A 16,654-nucleotide genomic window follows, 5' to 3' on the forward strand; every position below is an offset into this window, starting at 1 on the left:
ATGGAGAGATCCACCAGGGAGCCCAGCAAGAAGGGACCCAGAAGAAAACCAGATCTATCATGGACCAGGAAGAGGAAAATATTTATCAAATAGTATAAAGGCCAGGCCCATGAAAACAGTCCATGATCCGAAGGCTTCAATATTCCCCTCGAGAGCCAGGTCCAGCCCGCTCAGTCACAGGGCCGGACTCCGCCTAGACTCCTCAATCAAACCGGCCCAAACCTCTCGGCCCAGTAATCAGGCCCTCACCAGGCTCAACTTCAGCCCTACCATTCAACCCAGCCCGGAAAGGGGAAAATGACCAAGATGCCCTGCTGGTAGGTCCTTCCGCATGCGTATCAGAGGAGAATCATACATATCAGAGGAGAATTAATGGACGTTACGCATGGAGCAGGCGCCTGACACATCCGTATATACGGAGCTAGGCAACAGAAGACAGCTAGCATTGTGGCAGAGAGACAAATATATATATCACGGTAGAAGCCACGCAGAGGGCTCTCTTCTTCTTCCTTTTCCTTCCTGGACACCATTTTTATTCTTTATGTAACCCTTTCCTAAATATACTACTCTGAGCCATAAAATCTGATTTGAGCGTCGGAGGGCCTCTGCCGGGGCACACCCGGTAGGCCCCTGACCATTCTTTCTTATTTTACAGGTCCCTTCACCAGGAAGAACATGGAGAGATCCACCAGGGAGCCCAGCAAGAAGGGACCCAGGAAGAGAGAAGCAGCAGGCTACCCAGGAAGAAGTGCAGAAGCTAGAAGAGGCAGGCTTTATTAGGGAGGTTATGTACCCACAGTGGTTGGCAAATCCTGTGTTAGTCAAAAAAGCCAATGGCAAATACAGGATGTGTATAGATTTTACCGACCTGAATAAGGCCTGCCCTAAAGATTGTTACCCCCTCCCCGATATTAATAAGATGGTCGACTCAATGGCCGGTTTTGATTATATGTCTTCTTTGGATGCTATGTCTGGTTACCACCAAATCCCAATGGAAAAGACGGATGAGGAGAAGACCTCATTTATAACTGAAGATGGGACTTACTGCTACAGAGCTATGCCCTTCGGATTAAGAAACGCCGGGGCAACTTACCAACGATTAATGAATAAAATCTTTAAGAACCAGATTGGCAGGAATGTAGAAGTCTATGTGGATGACATGGTGGTTAAAAGTTCAACTTTTCAACAACACATAACGGATTTAAGGGAGATATTTGGGGTGTTAGATCAATACAGGATGAAGTTGAATCCAGCAAAGTGTGCTTTCTTCATCAGGGGAGGAAAGTTCTTGGGATACATGGTGAGTGGAAAAGGCATTGAGCCCAATTCGGAGAAGGTGGAAGCCATATTGAATATGGCAGAGCCGACCTGTGTAAGGGACGTCCAGAGATTAATCGGGAGAGTAGTGGCGCTTCACCGATTTATGTCAAGGTCGGCAGAAAAGTGTTTGCCATTCTTCAAAAAATTGAGGAAGGTTCCGAATTTTGAATGGATAGAAGACTGCCAAAACGCCTTCACATAGCTTAAGGAATACCTCAGCTCACCTCACGTGCTCAGCAGCCCCATAAAAGGGGAAGAACTCCTGATATACTTGGCAGCCTCAGAGCAAGCAGTCAGCGCAGTACTAGTAAGAGTGGAAGAAGGGGAGCAGAAACTTGTTTTCTACGTCAGCAAGGTACTCAGAGACACTGAGGTCAGATACTCGAACATTGAAAAATTGGCGTACGCCTTGTTGTTAGCAGTCCGGAAATTCAAAGTTTATCTGGAAGGCCACCAAGGAGTTGTGATGACGGACCAACCCTTAAAGAAGATCCTACGTAGGCCGGAAACTTCAGGACGGATGTTAGCATGGTCCGTGGAAATCAGCCCTTACTGTCTGGAGTACCGACCTCGGACAGCTATAAAATCTCAAGCGCTGGCTGACTTCATAGCAGAATGCTCATTCAACGAGGAGAAGGAAGGATCATCCTCGGAGATACCAAGAAAAGAAGGAGAGGGAGAGCTTTCCCAAGAGTCCAGCTGGAAGCTATATGTAGACGGAGCATCAGGCTCTGAGGGCAGTGGCGCTGGGATAATACTTAAGGGGCCGGAGGGCTTTAAAGTATGTTATGCCTTACGGCTAGAATTCAAAGCTTCTAATAATGTGGCCGAATATGAAGCCTTGGTGAACGGAATGTTGGTAGCTTTGGAAATAAGGGTAACCGACCTCGAGGTGAATAGTGACTCTCAGCTGGTGATCAACCAGGTGACGGGAGTATATCAGGCCAGAGATCCCATCATGCAGAGTTATCTCGATAAAGTAAAAACTGTGGAAGCCGACCTCACGAGCCGAGGAGTTATTACCAGATTTCAGAGGATACCTCGAGATGAAAATGAGGAGGCAGACCTGCTTAGTCGACTGACCAAAGAAGAGTTAGAGCAGCTCCCTGATGAAGTATACATACAGCATGTCAGCACACCTGCTTTCAAGAAGACAAACACAGTACTGCAGGTGGAGCAGAGCCCAACTTGGATGACTCCATACTTGAGATACTTGGAAAAGGGCGAACTCCCCGAAGATAAAGTTGAAGCCAAAAAGATAGCAGCTCGAGCTGCCAATTACCAAGTAATAAGGGGAACTTTATACAGAAAAGGGAAGTCCAGCCCATGGCTCCGGTGTGTGAGTCCGGAAGAAGCTGCAAAGGTAATGGAGGAAATACATAGAGGCCTATGTGGGGCTCACGAGGGAACAGGGACATTAGCTAACAAAATATTCAGGCAAGGATACTACTGGCCCACTGTTAAAAAAGAAGCAGAAGAGTTTGTCCGGAGGTGTGACGTATGTCAGAGATTTGCTAATGCCATCAGGACCCCTGCCACTCCTCAAGCAAGCATATCCAGTCCATGGCCTTTCTCACAATGGGGAATTGACATCCTGGGACCTTTCCCCAAGACTACGGGGCAAAGGAAATTCGTAGTGGTGGCTGTGGAATATTTCTCGATTTGTGCGTACGTTCGAGCGGGATCCGCTAGGCTGTCTGGTGAATATTTTTCTGGATCCTGGGCCTGCCGAGAGTTGGGCCGGACGCTAAGCCTGAGTGGAGAGGGCCTGCTTCGTGTGGGCCGGGCCGGATTGAGTGAAGAAGATGGGTCGAGCCCGGCCTTGAGAGTTGGATGAGCCAGGCTTGTTATGTATATCAGGTGTGTGGGCCTCTACGTCATGGGCCTTGGGCTGTGGTCAAGCCCCTGACCCGGGGTGAAGGAATCCAGCGGTCATCACTTTGGAAATTTCCTTGTTGGATTCTTTTAAGTTGTTGGAAGCCTCTTGAGTTGTGACATGAATGCTTTTTGAATTTTCCTATTATAAGACGAAAGAAAAGGATGAGAATACTGATATAAGAATGACTTGATATACATGAATTCAGATTACTTAATTTTCTTATAGTTTAGAATTTTTTTCTCGAGCTAAAATTCATTTTATAATAGGCTTATTTTAATTTTATTGGCTTTAGTCTCATATTGTATTTTATTATTTTAGACATGCGTTATATGTAGGCTGCCTTTGTATTATTTTCTCTTATTGTTAATAAATTATATATGTAGAAACAAAGAATTGAAAATGTGAGTCCTAATCTAGCATGAACTCATATTGATACACTCCAGATAACATTTTAATTTCTATTTAGTTTATGTTTTGTAATTGTAAAAAGCTTCCTAAGTTTACTATGAGAGAGTGCCTTCTTATGGTGAATTATAATGAGAAAAAAAAAAATCCTTCTAAAATCGACGATGTGCCTATAAATAAATAGGCGATTAAATATTTGACTCCATAAATGAAATTTTTTAAATATATATCTTGCTTTCATTACACATTCACTAACTTAAATATCATCATGACAACTAATCCACTTGCAATCTTAATCCGTTTTACTGGTTGAATTCAATACTATATTAAGAGAAAATAGCAAAATAGTTTTAGCTTCAATAGCTAAATTGATGAGAGTTTTCCTTACAAATATTTTTTTTTCGAACCGGTTCCTTACAAATATTATTTCCTCTCATACAAGGATTTTAGCATATTTCATTCTCTCCTTCTCTCCTCCTTTTGTTATTTTTCAAAAAAAAATCATATTTCAATTAGTCACTTCTAATACTAATTGAATGCTCACTATTTATATATGTTAAATCTTTCTTATTTAAATTAACTTTTAAAATGAGATAAATTTAATTTATATTCTTAAAAAAGTATGAATTAGAAAATTAATGATTATACTTGCTCCAGCTTTGCTGATTTTATTTTATATTTTTTATTTTATTATTATTCTTCTAATTAATCTCGCTATGTGTAAAGTTTTATTTTGAAAAATTTATTAATTTTTTAATATCAAAATAATTAAATAAAACATAGTTCATATTATATTACATAACCCCTGCATATAGCTATTCTTATCACAGAAAAATAGCCCAATCAATAAAAAATAAATTAAAAAATAGAGAGTTTTATTTTCTTGAGACGGTAGGGTGAGTATATTTAAAAGCAAGAAGAGAGCAACCTTTTTTCTTTTGAGAGCAGGGACAGTGAATCTCCTCTTGGTTTACGATTTGGATTAGAGAACTGGCCACCTCACTATGTAACGGCCAATCATTTAAATTTTAAAAATTTTATTTAATATGTATAAAATAAAAATAAAATAAAATTATTATAAATAAAATATATAATTTTGTTTTGAACATTTTTTTGACTTTATCTTGAATGTTTAATTTCTTTTTAATCTTCCAAATTTTACCTTGATGTTTAGGTTTAATACAAATGAATGAATGCATAAATTTTTACTGATTTTGGTCGTTCAAGGAAAATAAAACGCAAAAAGTTCTTTTAATCCTTTGAAGAAATCCACGGGTAATTGAACTCGTCACAAAAAAAAAAAAAAAATTGAATTGCTTTTGCAAAATCTTTATTGTTGCATTTGGATTTTTCTCTCAATTTTTAATGTAGTTTGAGTTTAAATTATGGGTTTAATTGATTGGATTACTGATTTGTTTTTTATTTTTAACTTTTATTGTCATTAAAATTGGTAAATAATTCTTATTATTTACCAGTTCAAGAAAATAATATTTGATGATTTTAAAATAATATTTTATCATGCAAGGACCAATTTAAACTTAGATGTAAAGTTCTAAATTTATCTATTAAAAAAATTAAATTGCATTTATTTAAACCTTTGTAAAAAATTTAGCGATTTATATAAATTTGCAATATGAAAAAAAAATTAAAAGATAAAATTTTTTGATATTTTATATGAGATTTAATTAAACCCACAACTTTAACTTTTTTTTTGAAATGGGGAGTGGGAATTGAATTTCACCGGACTAAGTTTTGGAGTGCAATTTAATCATTCTATTAACAGTTATTATTAAATTATAGTTTAATATTTTAATTTATATTTTTTATAATAATTTAATCTCTTTAATAATTTATGTAAATTTATTTTATAATTTTAATATTTTTAATAATTTAAATTTTTTTAATTTAAAATAAATTTATTAATTTACTGTCATAAAATGATAAATTTAATAAAAAAATTATTTTATTAATAAAATAAAATTTTAAAATTAAATTATATTATTTTAAAAAAATAAAATAAAATTGTAAGTTTTGATAAATTTAGAAATTATACTGTAAATTATATATTTTATAAAAATGAGATTCATTAATAAATAGAGACGTACTACCTAATACAATCCAGAAACCCATTCAGGCTAACGACGATTGAAGTCCAAGCCCAAATAATTAAAATCTTAAGGGTAAGTGGATAAAACAGCTTTTAAGAGATCTAGCGGGGTAGGAATATATTCATTTTATAGAATTATAATATCTAATTTAAAATTAAAACATTCATTTCGAATAAATTTAAAAAATTTTAGATTTTATGCTCTCACTTTCTTATTTTTATTTAAAATATAATAAGTTTCACATATTAATATATATAAAATTTTATTTTTTATTTATTTAATATATAAATAAATTTGTAGGCTCGAATGCTGGCACGAATTTTGTTGGTGTACCGTTTGCGACACCGTCAGTTAAGAGAGCCATTGTGAAATTGCAACCATGCAAGTGCGGACCGAAGAGCCTTAATAGGCCTATCTGAAGGCTTTATTCTCGGCAGGATCTAGAAATCATTCCTTAGTGGTCCAAGGGAGCTCGAAAGCCATGGAGATGGAGAGTCAGTGTTCATGAAATTTGGCAGTCTTAGCATGTCATAGATAAATGACTCATTTATGGTCCCACTCATTTGGGACTAAAGGCTTGGACTGTAATGAAAACGGGAAGACCTGCCCGGCCGTGATCATTCGCCATTCGAACTGAGAATTGGTCCTGTGAAGCCACAGTACCTAATCCTTCAGATATCTTTAGGTATGTTAAAAGACAGGAATTAACTGCACCTAAAGAGTCGCATTCACAGGATTCCCTTTGCTCAACTCACCTCCTCCACAGCCAACCACACAAAGCCACAAAGGTGTCAAATTCCGATTCCCAGATTCTCTCTATCATACTCTACCAGCTCAAAATAACAACAGAGAACAAGGTTCCCATTTTATGGTTTCTATTATCGCATATCTGGCTCCCATAGAGACCATTTTTCAGGTAACTCCTCTCCTCTTGCATTATCGATTTTACTGAAATTTTTAATATAGCTCTTTCTTGGTTCCGCTGGTTTGCTATTGGAGAAATGCCAAAATCTGACTCAACTGCGCTTGGTAACGACTCGGTTCAGTTTCAAAAAATTTGTATGTGTTTTTTGGGTTATTTTTGTGTTATTGATTGTATTTTCTCAAACGAAACGGATTTCTGGGTACCCAAATTGATACCTTGCTTATTAAATTTGGTTTTTGAGTTCCTTTCTTTACTTGCCGTATATGCTTTCCTTTTCGTGCTAGCTTAGCGCCATAGCTTTCCTTCTTTGCTCATTTGGTGCTCTGGGGTTTGTTAGTTTCAGTTTTTTACGTTTGCTGCGAAGATAAAGTTTGGTAATTGATATGGATTATGGCCTGGGTTCGTGTTCTTTTCAGCTTTATTATTATTATTATTATTGTTATTATTATTTACTTTTGCTTGGTCTGTTTTGTAGAATTGTTATTAGAACTCTTCTGAAGATGCTAAATAAACTTTTTATTTGCATTTTTACCTTTTTTACTTTTATTTTTGTTCCTATTTCTATGCTTTTGAAGTATCTCCGATGTAATGAATGGATTGGCACTTTTTCAAATTTGGATGGCGCAGGGATACCTGGAGATGGAAGGTGTTTGTTTCGGTCTGTGGTTCATGGAGCTTGTCTCAGGTCAGGTAAACCATCTCCAAGCGAGAGCCTTGAGAAAGAACTAGCAGATGAGCTACGAGCTAAGGTACAAATAAACTCAATTTTTATTGTTTTAAATATTGGAAATTGCTATTTTATTTTGGCATGTTTCAATTCTATTCAGCTTTATTCTCTTTGTTGTATGAACAGTTGAATATGATCTCTGCAGAAATAATTGGTTCAAATTGATGAATCCGTTGTGACTTATGCCAACTATTTTGAAAGTTGTACATATGTGAATCATGAACGCATTGCACTCAGTAGAGTGGAAACTGCATTTGAATTCCTGTTTCTGCATGAGTATATAGTGTTCTTCTAAGGAGAATACAATTTAGTCCCTAGGATCTTCTGTTATTTACTAGTCAGTCCCTTTGTTTTGAAATTAGATTATGCTTCGCCAGGTCAAAGCTGCTAATTCGTTTGCCATTAGCCTGATGATTTTTGGTACATTAATCTCATCCATGTGCAAGTTTTGAAAGCATTATTTACCATAGAATTAGACTCTAAAATCACAACTGAGAAGCAAAATTGGAGCCATGAGCTTCTGAAATATTAATAGTGGTGTGACAGTCAACTCAATAGAACTGAGAAACAAGAGGGGTATAGGGCCAATTTTCAAGAGTTTAAGGTGGAGAAAGGATGTTTGTCTTGTCTATAATTTACTTGTACATCACAAGCCAGAGGAGCAGAGCAGTGGGGTGGCAGAGACAAGGCTAGTTGGTGGTGGGTGGTTGTGAGGTTGGAGAGGCTGTCAGTAAGGAGGAGTTGGCCCAGTTGGGCAATCAAATTTGAGTAGAAGTGGATGGGTAGGGGCTCAGCCAGTGGTGAGCTTGCTGGGTTCTTGAGGGAGAGGCTGGATGACGTTTCTGTGCTCATGAGGGTGAGGGATGGTTCTGAGTTTGTGAGGGAGAAGGAGGAGGGAAGGGGAGAGGAGTTTGAATAATGGTAATTTGGTATTTTTCACTTATCAGTAATGACTAAATTGAACAAAGGACTAATTTGTTGGAACTAAACCACATACGATAACTAATCTAATGTTCAAAATATAAGGAATGGCTCATGAATAATCCTAGGGATAAAATAATAATTCACTCTTTTTTATTGTTTCATTTCATAGTATTTTGACTTTTACTGAAAAGCCTATGGTTTGGACAGGTGGCAGATGAATTTATTAAAAGGCGCAGGGATACTGAATGGTAAGCTTGCTTGAGGTCCTATTAATTTTGCATGCTTTTTGTTAATGGGATTGTAAAAGCAATACGAGTTAAGAGTAAGGTTTATTAGGTTAGGCATAGCCATCTTTATGCACAAATAATATTCAAGGAGTTCGGCAGTATTATGTTTTATTTGTCAGTCAATGGATCTCAATGACCATCTAGCCAAGTATTCTCCAGCAAGTGATTAAAAATGTTTGTGCATTTGTCAGGTTTCTTGAAGATGATTTTGACACCTATGTTGGACAAATGAGACAGCCCCATGTCTGGGGAGGGGAGCCTGAGCTGCTTATGTCCTCGCATGTTCTAAAGTTAGTTGCTGGTTATCTACTCTTTCAAACATCAGAAAGTTGTGAAGTCTCTGTTATTCTCCTTTCTAAGTTTTGCTACATGCTAACTAAAAGTTATATGGAACTGCTATTAGTTTTGCTGCATTTTGGATTTTACTTAATTGCCTTGAAAGCTAGACAATCCTCGGTCAATGTACTTGTTCAGAATCTGTACTTGTAATTATTGCAAACAAACTTTCTTCTGAAATTGGAAATTTATGTTAATTTGTCATGTAGAACTAGATAATTTTTATTACTTTTGCTGCATTATGGATTTTACTTGATTTCCTTGAAAGCTAAATGGTCCTTGGTCGATGTACTTGTTCAGAATCTGTACTAGTAATTATTGCAAACAAACTTTCTTCTGAAATTGGAAATTTATGTTAATTTGTTATGTAGAACTGAATATTTTTTTTTAAAGCCACTCTCATTTTGAAACTCTAGATCAATATGCGAATATCATCTTTGAGCCAATTTTTTTGTCATTATCAGTATTTGATAAGGCTGGTTTAGTTATAATCACAAAAATATTCTCATTTCTTATGAGATAACATAAATTTCATTTCTAGGATGCCAATCACAGTATATATGAGGGACAGAAATTCTAGTAGCCTAAAAATTATTGCTGAATATGGTCAAGAGTATGGCAAGGAAAATCCCATCCGGGTATTGTACCATGGGTATGGCCACTATGATGCATTGCAGACTCAGATTGCTAGTTCACAATCCAACCAGTAAGATCCCTTGCTTTTTATTGTGTGTTCTTTGGGCAAGTAATGCTAACCTCTTGTTAAATTGCCTACTCATCCTACTTCTTGTGTTGTAAATACCATTGTATCATCACCTCTTTACATTTAATTCATTATGCATAGGATTGTGAGGTGAATAATTAAAAGATTTTATATACCAAAGCAACTAAGTCTTGGGGGAGAAGATGTTCGAAATTTGTGAGTGCATTAATAGAATTTACCTGGGCAGGACCTTTGCTGGTTAATGGCTTAGTTTAAATGCAGCAAGAAATGCTTGGGGAAAGGCAGGGCAGTTTCTTGTACAACCTATATTATCTTTGTACTTAGGATCAAGAAACTTGCAAAAATTCAGTTTGATTAATTTCTTTTTGCTAATTCTCATGTTTGGAATAAAAGAACTTTGTTCTTTTTAACTTAATTCAGTTTAAAGGAAATAAAAAATTCATGCATGATTTTGTATGAATTCAATTGAATTCTTTATTGCAATATTGTTTATTTCAAACAAGGGCAATATATAATTCCTGGCTACCATTAACCTATTTGATAGTTTTGTAAATTTTGTGTGCTATTTTTATTGAGTCGTGACTCGTGATCCCATAGGTAGCTGTTAGTAAACTGGATGTATATTTGATAGATATCTGCAATGCTAGCGAATTGCAAGAAATAACTTTGGTTGATGGAACTATTTATTTGGTTTCTTGGCAGGTGCAAGAAAAGATGAACAAATGGTTTCTTTTCTAACAATGCTTAACTGTAAGCTATTATGCTGTAGAATTTCTGGTTTCATATCTGAAGATTTTAACTTATTCCTTCATGGATTTGAATGATGCAATTGTACTCCAAAATGTAAAAAGAAGTCGATGAACTGATTAGATGGGTGTCAATAAATAAGTATCCCCGACTCTGAAAAGATAATTGTTCATTTGAGCTTCTTTTGTGACCCTGTAACCTGTAGGGCTGAACTGCTTGAACCTCATGCTGAACCCAGGTTGCTTGGTGATGGATATGTGACCCTTGAACTGAGAAAGGAGACCGAGTCTAGCTAAAACTTCCATTGACGTTTGGATTCAGCTATAGTTATATATGGATTAGCTGTAATCGGTAGATTGAATTATGAATTGTTACATGAAAGGATAAGCATCAAACAAGGGAAATGGTGATGAGTTCCGAATTCTATTAAGACACTAATGAAATTCATATGGTAGTCCACCTGCACTGGAGTTTTATGGAATGTGCAAAGGGAAAGTAAAAGTAATGTTTTCAAATTCGGACCGGTCATTAATTAGCGAAGTTAAAAGGTCAATAGTGGGTTGATTAATAGTGTATAGAAGTTGAATCAACGTTTACTGAGTGGATTGAGGTTATCTAAGAACCTCATTTCGTTCGCATACAATGAAAATCCTAAAACCACCATCTTCCTGTCAACCCTTAGCAGACGAAGCTTGAAAAGTTTAACTGAATTCGTAATTTAATTCTCGAACTCATTAATCGCCTTTGTCCTCCAGCCTCCGAAATTGCATATAATAATTTTGATCCACAGGAATAAACTTCAACGCAATATACACTGGAGTTTTAGTTCTTTCTGATTTCAGGTTTTGGCGTCGTCTCTACTTTGGTTACCATTCACCAAGAAACTTGGAGATGCTCTTGATCTCCAAAGTTCAAAATTCAAGCCTTTTTTTCCTCTTCCTAGTCCACCAGAAATCTCTCTCTCTCTCTCTGTGCTTCAACTGTGGAAAAGAGTGAAGCCATTGCTGGTCAGACTTTCATGGAATTGATGGTTGAAAATTTTAAGGATACTATAAGGTTTACACCTGAATCATTTTGGCCTTGCCAGGACTTCTAACTGTTTTTAATGAGAACCGATCTCCAATTTTCCTGTCCTCTGGAGACCCATGTCTGGATTTCTTCTTCCAAGTTGTTCCTGATACACCAGCTCATATTTATTCGGCATATTACAGTCAGGACGGAAGCGGGATCCCTGACAACTCTCACATTACGAAATCACCATAATCGCCAAACTCTCACATAGAAACTCTCTGTGGATAGTACGCCCAGTTTCAAAACTTATAAAATCAAATATTTACAGCTCAAAACATTAACACCAGCCTGCAAAAATTATATGTTTCTATATGTACATATTATATGGGAAGCAAGAACAGGGACAAGAAAGGAGGATGAGACTGAGGCAGGAAATGAACAGAGCTATTCACCATCGTTCCATAATTGTCTAAGGAGTTGATATCTAACAACTTTCCTGCCTCCATTACTTTTTGGCATCCAATTTGATGCTGTTGGAGCACAGATCCTGGAATTGTCAATGATAATGGAATTTAAAGGTGAATCAAACTCATCAAGTTCATCATCACTAGTGTAAGATTTTTTAAGCACTGCTGATCCAGTCCTTTGCATTGTTTGTTTTTTCACTTCCCCTATAATCTTTGTTAGTGAAGCTGCTGGAGGTGGTGAATAACTGGCGGGAGCGGCCATGCATGGAAAGATTGTGATAGACTCCTCCCCATCTTCAGTAAGTTCCTAAATCAAGAGAAGACAATATTATGTGATGCATTTTTTGCATATTACGCGTCTGATCACAAGGATTGATGGATTCCCATCCAATGTGAAGAAAATACCATTCAGATCCTTTAACAAACAGGGAATGAACAATTCTGAGGAAAGTGTAATCTTAGGAATGGACTAACCTCAGAATCCAGGGACTTGAAAACTGCCTCTGGGATAGGATCTGGGTTGAATTCATCTGGGACAAAATTGTTAAGAACCCTTTTGATGATCCGTGTGCCAAATATAGGACATACCTTCAAATGATGATATTTGAACAGATAATAAGGGAAATGCCATCGTGGGTAAGTATAAAAAAGAAAAAACTCAGCTCAGTGTTTTACCTCTTTTCTTGCTGATCTATCTGCAAGCATTTCAAATGGAAGCATCATGAGGTCACTCAACGTATTAAGGAGGTGGAAAGCCTTCAATGAAGTATCACATTCTATCTTGTTGCTATCATGTTTATTCAAATCTTCCAGAGAGTCATTATCATCAATTCCAAATAAATCTGTGAGCCATCTAGACCAGTTTCCTACCTGTTTGGCATGAAGATAAACATGATCCTTAGATCAAGAGAAACTAAGAGAGCCCATCTTCTCATTAATTAACCCCAAACAAACTGTTCTTCATCATCATGATCATTTACAGAGAATCTAGTAGGCAGTTCAAGAACATCTCCTGATTAATTATGCAGAATTAACTCATTTGACAAATTTCTATGCAGAGACGTCCTTGAAAATGTTTTCTGGGTTTCTAGGCAGATAGCTTGTTCAATGGGAAACTGGCTTTAATAATATAGCCTGAGAGAATAAGTGTATTACTCACAGCATTTTTCAATTGTGCGCCAGCCCCAAAGGTTGATTTTCCAGCTGGTATTGGGAGGACCATTGGATCACTTATGGGGTCAGAAATAGGATCTGTTGGCATCTCATCTGCTGATTCACGAAGAATGGCATTGAACATGCCCACATCTAATCTACGCACGAGCTGCTCCATTATCTAGAAACAGAACCAACCAAAGAGCTAAAAGTGAGCACTGCAAGTGGAAATTGGCAAAGTCCAGCAATGATATATTCTTCGAAGGGGAAAAACAACTAATCGAAAAGGAAATTCTACAATCTAATCTATATTGTGGAAGAAATTGCAATACATAAAACATACCAGTCTAGCCAGCACAGGCAAGCAACCACATTCATGGCCCCCAGCTCGAATAGGACACAGCCTTTCAAATGCATCCTGAAAGGCTTTCTTCCATAGATCAATAGCAAAATTCTCATGTTCTTTGTCCCCCAATCCGGACCTCTGAGCATGCGTCTTCTTTGAATTTAAGCCCTTCATGGCTGAGGGCTGCATATGAGGAGTCAGAGTCTGTAGAAATGCAACAGAAAATGATGTAAGCACATTTCACTTATGCTAAAACTTTCAGAATCAAGGAATTTAACTGAATAAGCCATAAAGAAGTATGATATTACCTGCCACCAAACTGACTCAACAATTCGTGAGAAGATCCAAGCTTCAACTCTTTCCAGTGCTACTACAAATGTTTGATGTTTCTCCCACTCATCAGAACTTTTTGATTTATCAGTTTCCTCATCTTTCAAAGGTGAGGCCTCCTGCCTGCGCTTTTGACTTCCGTTTGTATTGATGGAAGGTGCTGCTGCAATCTCTAATTTCTCAACAACCTGACTTACAATTGCTCTCAGCACAATTGAATTTGACAGCCAAAAAGTTAACCTGGTTATAGGAGATAGAGTTTTCAGTATGTTATTCCACAAGGTACTCTTGCATGTATCTGTTTTATCACCGTAGAAAAATAAATTTTGAGCGTCACATTCACAGACAAGTCAGCCTTTAATTTCATCAACTACAAACTGCATTTGTTCGTGATAGTTAGTTTGTGAACTATATCTGCTAAACTTAACAAGTTTGGTTTGTAAAGTTCAAATTGGTAATAGAACATACCTAGGAACATCACTTCCACATGCTTTAGAAGTCAAAACCAATCCTGAGATGATAGCTCTAGCAGCACTTGCCCTCTTAGCCCGTGAACTTGCCTTCCAAGCATGAAGATAGAACCTGGAAAGGTGCCTTGCTGGAGCATGAACTTTGTTTGTGGAACTCCCATGTTCAGCAACAACTGAGTAAATCCCATGCTCAAGAACAGCAGCCTCCATCAGCTCTTCCTTGAGGATTTCGACTTCAGACTCCAATTCAACTTTAAATCCAGAAAAGCTGCTTTCTCTTTGTTCTCTATCACTCGGTGCAAAACTTGCATCAACTTTGGGTTCTCCAGCAACATCAATTTCCTTCTTCTTTTTTTCACTTGGTATGGAATTTAAACCACCTTTTTGAAAATTTTCATGAACGATTTTCTCTGCCTTCTTCCTGAACTGGATCTTGTTGAAGCATTCATCATTTTCAGCTGCATTAAACTGTAGCTGAACAGACTTCAAATGCTTTAATTTATCCCCGCGTGTATTGCCCTGCACTCCATTTGACCTCCCACTGGATGCAAGGGTGTTACTCCTTAAATTAGCTTGCTTTTTCATAGCTTCTTGAGGTAGCATTCCAACAAATTGTTCCACCTCTAATGCATGGTTCTTCAACCCCTCATTCTGTCCATTATCTTCCTGCTCCTTTTTCGGTTTATCTTCCACAAGACCAACATGTACAATGCTAGTTTTAGCCATTTCTAGTCCACACTTATCATCATTACAACCTTTTCTGTCAGCCTCTTGATTGGTTTGATACACATGAAGGCCTACATGGTTTGAGTTCTTATCCAGCTGAGTACAATTATGGGTCAACACAACTTTGGCCCCAATATCATTTTCATGATTCTGCAACTTAGATGATAAGCTTGATGATGATGGAGTGGAGGAAGCTCCATTTAGATATTTGAAAGCTTCAGCCATAGAATTCACCTCTGGGTTTGAAGGTCTCACACCTAAGGACAGAGTAGGCTCCACATTGGCCCTCCTTGTATCCTTGTTTACTGATCCTGGTATATTCTGCAGTTCAATACTTCATAAGCACATTATCCACATCACATTAATCAGTAAAAAGCTGCATGAATGGACATGGAAAAAAAAATCAAATATTTTAGACAATTGCACTTAAATTCGTTAGCAGAGTTGAAATACTTCTGTTGGGTTGCTTATCATTTCATATATAATGTTGAATTTAAGTCATAAAGATCTTAAATTTTCTGGTCACATCTGCATAATGCTTAACATTGAAAGCAACCTATTGGGGAAGGGATCAAAGTATGAAAGCCTATAATTGAACAATTTACCTTTTCTTCCTGAGCTGGTGAACATTTACTAGATTCAAAAGCAAAAGATGAAACAGCCCTTGATGAATGTGAGGAAACATTATCATCAATATCATCATCAGTGAATGAGGCTATCTCATTTTCCTTATCATTCCCTTCACTTACATCCTTGTCCGGTGTTACTTCTTTAGACAAGCTGGAGTTATATCTATCAACTGGTTGGATACTACCATAAAGAACAGGCTGCACTGTACTCTTAGAACTCTTCTTGAATTTGATCTGAGAGCTTATGGTTATGGAATCTTTGATATTTCCATAATCTGCGAGGTTTATAACAGCTGATCCCAAGAGTTTACCTTTCATTGCCCCATCTTTCCGAAGTTCATACAAGCTTAACTCCAAGTGTTTCTTTAATAAACTGTCACAAGAAGTGCCATTTCTGGTTGTTTCCCTGTATAACATAACTGGAAGCCTGAAATTTTCATTAAATTCAATTTTCCCATCACCAACATTGGAAGTGAAAGATCCAGAATTCTGGTTACCATTCTCCCATTGAAGCAATACAGATTCTGCAGATTTCAGAGACTGAGATGGGGGCCAAGGCTTGATTCCTTGAATATGAATGAGGTAATCAACCTGTACTAAAGTCCCTTTTCGGTTCTTTGATTTTAGACCTAGAACCATTTTATAAGAAATCCTAGTTTTGCTCTCTGGTGGGTCTGATAATTCAAAAAAAAAAAAATCAGAACCATCAATAAATGAAACAAATGCTGCAACTCACTGGTTAACAAGCATCACAGGAATCCAAGAAGAGTGCAGAAAGAGAGAAACCAATAGAACATCAGATCAAAGATAAGAAACACAAACCCAAATGGAAGCTCACTCAATCAATGGAAATGCAGCAAGCAAAATACTCATCAGGAAACTAAAGAGACCAAAATAGAAAATTATTCAAGTGGATTACCTGAAGAAAGACAGTTGGTTGCAGGAAGGAATCTAGAAGAGAAGAGATTAATGAGAAGCTAAAGCTAAGAATAATGATAAAAATGATGTCTTTGTGTTTCTTGTGCATTGTGTTTCAGAGAATACGTAGAGGCCTGAGACTGAGTTGGTTTCCTTTTCACTTTGTTTTGGATTTTTTTTTTTATGAAATCAAGTGGGAAACTCGCATATGAAAAATGAATTT

At 37.0% G+C, this 16,654-nt stretch overlaps 2 protein-coding genes across 9 annotated transcripts; one reads left to right on the forward strand and one right to left on the reverse strand.

The window, feature by feature from the left end:
- The first annotated feature begins 6,178 nt into the window (after window positions 1-6,178).
- LOC110628898 (OVARIAN TUMOR DOMAIN-containing deubiquitinating enzyme 4) lies at window positions 6,179-10,856 on the forward strand. Of its 7 annotated transcripts, none has more exons than XM_021775724.2 (7): window positions 6,639-6,771; window positions 7,265-7,386; window positions 8,496-8,536; window positions 8,767-8,865; window positions 9,453-9,617; window positions 10,338-10,385; window positions 10,588-10,856. In XM_021775724.2, the coding sequence occupies exons 1-6, from the start codon at window positions 6,714-6,716 to the stop codon at window positions 10,351-10,353; spliced, it is 501 nt and encodes a 166-aa protein (XP_021631416.1). In that variant the 5' UTR covers window positions 6,639-6,713; the 3' UTR covers window positions 10,354-10,385; window positions 10,588-10,856. The 7 variants fall into 7 exon arrangements, 6 of the variants coding, with proteins under 6 accessions (XP_021631414.2, XP_021631416.1, XP_021631417.1 ...); XM_021775725.2 differs by having other exon boundaries at window positions 10,621-10,856; XM_043949015.1 differs by having other exon boundaries at window positions 10,338-10,856.
- Window positions 10,857-11,675: 819 nt separating this feature from the next.
- LOC110628900 lies at window positions 11,676-16,574 on the reverse strand. 2 transcript variants are annotated; one of them, XM_021775726.2, is made up of 9 exons: window positions 16,433-16,574; window positions 15,490-16,187; window positions 14,157-15,205; window positions 13,667-13,928; window positions 13,356-13,562; window positions 13,020-13,193; window positions 12,536-12,730; window positions 12,335-12,448; window positions 11,676-12,167 (listed from the first exon to the last, which is right to left on the reverse strand). In XM_021775726.2, the coding sequence occupies exons 2-9, from the start codon at window positions 16,150-16,152 to the stop codon at window positions 11,838-11,840; spliced, it is 2,994 nt and encodes a 997-aa protein (XP_021631418.1). In that variant the 5' UTR covers window positions 16,153-16,187; window positions 16,433-16,574; the 3' UTR covers window positions 11,676-11,837. The 2 variants fall into 2 exon arrangements, with proteins under 2 accessions (XP_021631418.1, XP_021631419.1); XM_021775727.2 differs by having other exon boundaries at window positions 16,336-16,438.
- Window positions 16,575-16,654: the final 80 nt, after the last annotated feature.

The sequence above is a fragment of the Manihot esculenta genome, chromosome 12, assembly GCF_001659605.2.
Source record: "Manihot esculenta cultivar AM560-2 chromosome 12, M.esculenta_v8, whole genome shotgun sequence".
Classification (NCBI taxonomy): domain Eukaryota; kingdom Viridiplantae; phylum Streptophyta; class Magnoliopsida; order Malpighiales; family Euphorbiaceae; genus Manihot; species Manihot esculenta.

Excerpts from the sequence above, each read along its gene's own strand:
- LOC110628900 (XM_021775726.2), bottom strand. The coding sequence starts at position 16,152 with ATGGTTCTAGGTCTAAAATCAAAGAACCGAAAAGGGACTTTAGTACAG. Across the intron at positions 13,194-13,355 it reads TGCCTGTGCTGGCTAGACTG|ATAATGGAGCAGCTCGTGCG; the intron begins GTATGTTTTATG and ends TTCTGTTTCTAG. Across the intron at positions 12,731-13,019 it reads GCGCACAATTGAAAAATGCT|GTAGGAAACTGGTCTAGATG; the intron begins GTGAGTAATACA and ends CATGCCAAACAG.
- LOC110628898 (XM_043949014.1), top strand. The coding sequence starts at position 6,714 with ATGCCAAAATCTGACTCAACTGCGCTTGGTAACGACTCGGTTCAGTTT. Across the intron at positions 6,772-7,264 it reads GGTTCAGTTTCAAAAAATTT|GGATACCTGGAGATGGAAGG; the intron begins GTATGTGTTTTT and ends TGGATGGCGCAG. Across the intron at positions 8,537-8,766 it reads AGGCGCAGGGATACTGAATG|GTTTCTTGAAGATGATTTTG; the intron begins GTAAGCTTGCTT and ends TGCATTTGTCAG.